Raw genomic sequence first — 5,959 nt, forward strand, 5'->3', positions numbered from 1 at the left:
CTATTATTTAGATGGCATTCTCTCGTCAAGTTTGGGTTGGCTAACTTCCTATAGATGACCGTTTTTCCCTCGAGGGCCCATAAATCTGATTTCAACTTCATCTTAGAGATTGGTTCCTTGCGGTTTGACAAGAACATTTTCTCATCCACCGTCTCCCTTATCTCGTAGTGAGGCCCAAAAGTCTTGTAGGACAATTGTTTCATTGTAGCAGAAATGATTTCTAGAGCACATATGCATATCAGCTTTATGGTAGGACATCGACACATGTTTGACTGTGGTGTCGTGCTCAATTTGTTTTGTATTTCTTACTTCTCTGTCTTGCCAATTATTCAAGTCTTTCCACTCATGATTATTTTAAAAGACTAAGGCCCCTACCGTGACACGGAATTCTAAAACACGTTTCGTTGAACTCTTGACAAAAGAAGCCCAGTTCGTTGAACTGGGAGGAAAGCAAGCATTTGACAGAACAAATCGAATTTTCGAAGTTGAGAGTCCGTTAGTTCTTTATTAGTAAAAGAATCCGTTAGTTTCCGGAGATTAAAGGCAACATATGACAGGCAAGGCGTCTGAAGAGCATTATAAATAGCAGTATCCATGAAGAGATGAGCACAAACATTGAACATTTGAATATCATTTTTATTTAGAGAATATCTCTTGAAGTGTTTCTGCGATGGCCAATTTGAAAGGAGACAGCATTTCTTCAATACCATCCAATGCTTTCAATGTGTGGGATGATGCTTTTGTCCAATCAATGGAAACACCATTCGCGGTAAATAACTCTCTCTATAATTTCCTTCAAGGGTCTTCTCATCATATTTTCAGTCTTTGATGATTCTGCTGTTTTCAGGGCTCCGAATACCGTGAACGTGTCGAATCACTGGTGAAAGAAGTGAAAATCTCGTTAAAAGAAACGCAGACTGCAGATGGAGATGAAGATCTAATCCAGCGGCTTGAGATGGTTGATGTATTGCAATGCCTCGGAATAGATCGATATTTTCAGGCTGAGATAAAAGAAGCTCTTCATTATGTTTACCGGTCTGTTAAATTTCTCTATGAACATCTTTACAATTAGACTACTATACAGAGAGACAGAAAGAATTATAACGTTTTATGCATTTTCAGTTGACTATGCAAGCACTATTTCGATTTGTTTCTGTTGTAAACGTTACATAGTAACGAGATTTTTAGGTTAAGAATGATAAATAGTTAATGATGGTTTAGATTTTGTAAGCTTAAATTGTTCTTACTGTATACTGTTTAAGAGAGACAAATATCTGTAAATACAGAGCTTGGAATGAAAAGTTTGGGATTGGATTGGGATGCCAAAGTGGTAACCCTAACTTGAATGCCACATCTCTAGGAATTAGACTTCTTCGACTCCATCGTTATAGTGTTTCTTCAGGTACATCACATATTTACAACTTTTCTTCACTAAAAAATGTTAAATCCTTAAAGTCTGTTTACTTTTTCCAAATTTAATATTTTTCTTTGAATGGATTTATAGATGTAGCCACCAAATAATATATTCAAAGATTTACCATCACCCTTAAAATGTATCTAATTAGAGCATACATAGATTAATGTGAATTACTACAGTGAAACATGGATCAATGAGTATACTGTTTAGTCCATGAGACTCTTTCTGGTTAAAACTTACTGGACTTCCTTTATGCTCTTAGATTGTGCCACCTTTATGCATAATAATGATAATATGAAACAAACAGTAATAGTTTTAGATATATAAATATATTAATTTGGGATTTTTGATATTAACAAAAAGGGTAGATTAATCTGTTGTCTTTAGGTCACTCAGAATCTATTCAATTGAATCTTAATAACAATATCACAATTTAAATATCTCTTATTTATCACTACATTTTAATTTCATATTGATAAACATAATTAATCAATATTGTTGCATACATTTTAAACAATATATTAATAATTAATTTGTTATTGTTATGTAATGTATCCTGAGAAGATCCGCTGAAGAATTTCAAGCACTGTAACGGGGAGTTCATCCTCCTTGGAGGAAACAGTGATAAGCATGAGAATAATATTATGGACGAGAATGCAATGAGAAGTGCGCTCAACCTTTTAAGGGTTTGCAGTGTGGGTTATCCTGGAGAAGCCATAATGGAAGCGGCTAGAGTGTTTAGCACTGCATATCTTAAAAAGCTATTGGAAAATCCCGGAGATACACATAAAAGCTTTCTGAGAGAGGTAAAACAGTTCAATTACCCCTTTTTTTTCTTCTGTGTAACCGAAGAAAAAAACCGTGAAAAAATATAAACCGTGAAAAAACCAAACTGAAATATGAATTTTAGGTTGATTTGGTTATTATTAATTTTTAATTCCTATTTTATAGGTGGAATATGCCCTTATATATGACTGGCCTCGCACCTTTACTAGATGGGAGGCACAGAATTTTATAGAAATATATGAGCAACAAAATGATAGGTAGAAATTAAATATTGTAGCTTATCTTCACTTCTGTAAGTTGATTATAAGATTTTATCATTTCCGTAAGCTAATTATAATTTTTCTTTATTTCTTTAAGGCTGAAAGACAAAACCATTTTGGAGCTTGCAAAATTGGATTTTAATACACTACAATCCCAGTATAAATTAGAGATGAAAACTGTTTCAAGGTAAATTTTCAAGGGTATATTTAGGTATATGTAAAGTATTTTGTTTTGTCTAACACTTTAAGATCTGTTATTCAACTATTTTGTGGCATGATTTTAAATTTCTAAAGAAAATTAGTTACTAAATTGTATAGATGCTTTTGTAGCTGTTTAATATTTGATGATGATTATTTTATTGTATTGGAAATTCAATTTTTATATATATATAAATGTACAGTAATAGATGAAAAGAAAATGATGAATGTGTCTTTATATATTATTTTTAATATTATAGTTTATATGTTTTTTATAATGATCTATAGAGAATTTATTATGGAAATTTGAAGTCAGTTTTAAGCACATATATTATATAAGAATTAATTTGATGACAAATTAGTTATTTACGTAATTGGATCTTGACAAGTCATTAGATAATATTTTAATTTTATATCGATTAAGTTTTGTATTCATATTTTTTTATAAGATATAATTTTCATGGCAGTTGGTGGGAAGCTTCGGGCATTTCTAAGGTAGTTGCACTAAGGGAAAGAACAATTGAATCTCTCTTTTGGGGAGTTAGTTCAACAGATGAGTTGGAGCTTTCTAGTGCCAGAATTGCCTTGGCAAAAAGCACAGCTGTTATCACAATCATGGATGACATTTTTGATGACTATGGAACCCTTGAGCAACTCAAATATATCGTAGAAGCCATTGTTCAAGGTTGGGATGTTTCTATCATAAAAAGCATTCCAAACAACCTCAAGACATGTGTTGAATTTGTTTTCAAAACAGTTCATGAATTGACAAGTGATGCTACTAAAAAGCAAGGGCGTGACATGGTGCCTTTTGTTACAAAAGCAGTAAGTATACTCTTTCCAAGATTCTTTAGGAAGATCTTAAAACACCTTTGTAACTAATTAGATTTTATAGGTATGGAACCTAATAGGAAGAAATTGAGGTTTGAATAATGATTAGTGCATATAACATTTTTATTAGATTTAAAAATTGCATTAATTTATATAATAGAATTTGATTCTAATATGATTAAATAGAAAGTAAATATTATAAGCACTAATTAATTATATATTATATTACATTTTCTTTTGTCTAAACTACAAAGTTTTGCAATATTGTAGAAGTAAATTAAAATTATGAAGTATTATGTAAAAATATGTTATTAAGACTAACAAATGTTATTTGCGATTTTTATATTCAGGGTGATAATCAGATTGTAAGCAGTAATTGTATTAACTATTTTTAATAATTTATCAAAAGAAATTATGATATAGATTTAACGTGTATATATTATGTTATTATGTTTTAGTGGGCAGATTTTGCAAATGCTTGCTTTGAGCAAGCACGATGGAAAATAATTGGATATTTTCCAACCTATGATGAGTACATGAAGGTTGCTGAAATAAGTGCAGCATTTGGACCAATATTGTTACATACAACCCTATCAGCATCTTATATTTCATGTGATGATGATATTGAGAAGATATATCTTGACAAATCAAGATTGTATAAACTCATGCGACTGTGTTTTCGGCTAATTGATGACATTCACGATTTTGAGGTTTCTCTTCTTTTACCTTTTTTTAATAGACATTTAATATAAATTTCTATGATTCAAGAAAATTTAACATATTTCCAATGTAAATGTAGGAAGAAAGGCTCCATGGAAAGATTGCCTCAGCTATATCTTGTTATATGGATGATCATCCTGCGTGTTCAGAGGAAGAGGCAGTACAATACATCACCAAACTCAAAAATGACTTCTTGAAGGAATTGACATGGGAGTTTTTGAAACCAAATAATGTTTTGCTTGATTGGGAGAAGATATGTGTCAATAGTACTAGAGGAGTACAGTTTTTATATATATACGGAGACGGATTTACATATTCCCACAAGGAGATCAAGCATCAAATATTGAAGGTTTTGGTTGATCCAATAACATTATGAAGGGAAAATAGAGATTTCATGACATGAAAATGAAATTCTTTCTTTATCTTAAGACTGTTGTTTTAGCAAGATTAGATGCTAGTTCTTATTGTAATAATTTATTGACTACTATTTTGATTATGTTATTTAGATTCAATTCTAACATAGCTTACATATAGAATTTAAGGATATTGTATTGTTGTGGTATCTATGTTTTATAATACTTATATCTAAGTTAAGTATTTTGTTTTACTATTATTTATTCAAATTTTATTGTGTAGACAATTAATTTGATTATTATCTTTATTTTTATTTTTTTGTTAAAATATTATAAGAAAAATAATATACATGTTATAGTTTTTGATATTGAGCTCTAATTAAATATTATGTTTTATTTATTTATTGGAAATTTATTAGTTTGAAATTTCATTATATTTGTGGAAGTGAAATGTCTTCATTAATAATGGAAGTGAAGAAGTTAAAGGCAATTTTTTATGTTTCTAATATATAAAAATATAATATACCATGTTAAACATTGAATGCTGATTTTGATTGTAATATCATTCTAGATGTTTCTTCTTTTAGTATGAGTGGCTAGGACATTTGAGGACATTTATTGTTGTAAGTGATGACTTATCATTCTTTTATGTAGATGACTTATGGTTTGGATGGATACAAGGACATTGATATGGTCATTACTTATGTTTCTCTTTTTATGGTTAATAGATAATCATACTTTTTTTTAATGTATTTATTATATTATGAATGTATGATGGTTAGTCTTATGGACATGATTATGATTATGGAAAACCATAGGTTATAGGGTTATTTGGATATGGACATGTTTGATGTATTTATGACATGTTCTTACCCACATGGGTCTATATGATGAGGGACAAATTCATGTTCACTTGTGAGGCCAAAAAAATGTCTTGATTGCTTTAATTGTTTATATTGTGAGGTAGTATGAAGGTTGGAAAGGATAACAATTTCATTTTTAAAACTTCTACTAGATTCAAATTGATGAATAAATAAATGTTTGAAGCCTTATTTTTAATTAAGAATTGTTAATAGTTAATATGATCTCAAACATCTATTCTCTTTTGGGTAATGTAATTGTCTTGATATAAATATTTTTTCTATAAAAAAAAATCTGTATTTTATATAGTATAACATTATATATATATATATATATATATTATGAATTCTCTCCTATAGTATTTTTAGAATTAGAAAACTCTAGTGTTTGAGCACCATAACTAATTCAAAACTTTACAAAAATTAAATTTTCTTTTATTTTCCTTATAGTAGAAGAAGTATATAATGTGAGTTATCTTTTGGATTTCGAAAATATTGTAGAATTTGAAAGTTATATTTGATTTTTAATTAGTG

At 29.5% G+C, this 5,959-nt stretch overlaps 1 protein-coding gene across 1 annotated transcript; it reads left to right on the plus strand.

The window, feature by feature from the left end:
• The first annotated feature begins 601 nt into the window (after positions 1–601).
• LOC149550206 (alpha-humulene synthase-like) lies at positions 602–4,774 on the plus strand. Its single transcript, XM_089793312.1, has 9 exons — positions 602–769; positions 848–1,035; positions 1,287–1,402; positions 1,982–2,223; positions 2,369–2,460; positions 2,561–2,650; positions 3,129–3,486; positions 3,951–4,202; positions 4,292–4,774. The coding sequence occupies exons 1-9, from the start codon at positions 671–673 to the stop codon at positions 4,586–4,588; spliced, it is 1,734 nt and encodes a 577-aa protein (XP_089649438.1). The 5' UTR covers positions 602–670; the 3' UTR covers positions 4,589–4,774.
• The last annotated feature ends 1,185 nt before the right edge of the window (positions 4,775–5,959 follow it).

Source organism: Cupressus sempervirens, chromosome 7, assembly GCF_028749045.1.
Source record: "Cupressus sempervirens isolate cs-2001-9-10 chromosome 7, ASM2874904v1, whole genome shotgun sequence".
Classification (NCBI taxonomy): Eukaryota; Viridiplantae; Streptophyta; class Pinopsida; order Cupressales; family Cupressaceae; genus Cupressus; species Cupressus sempervirens.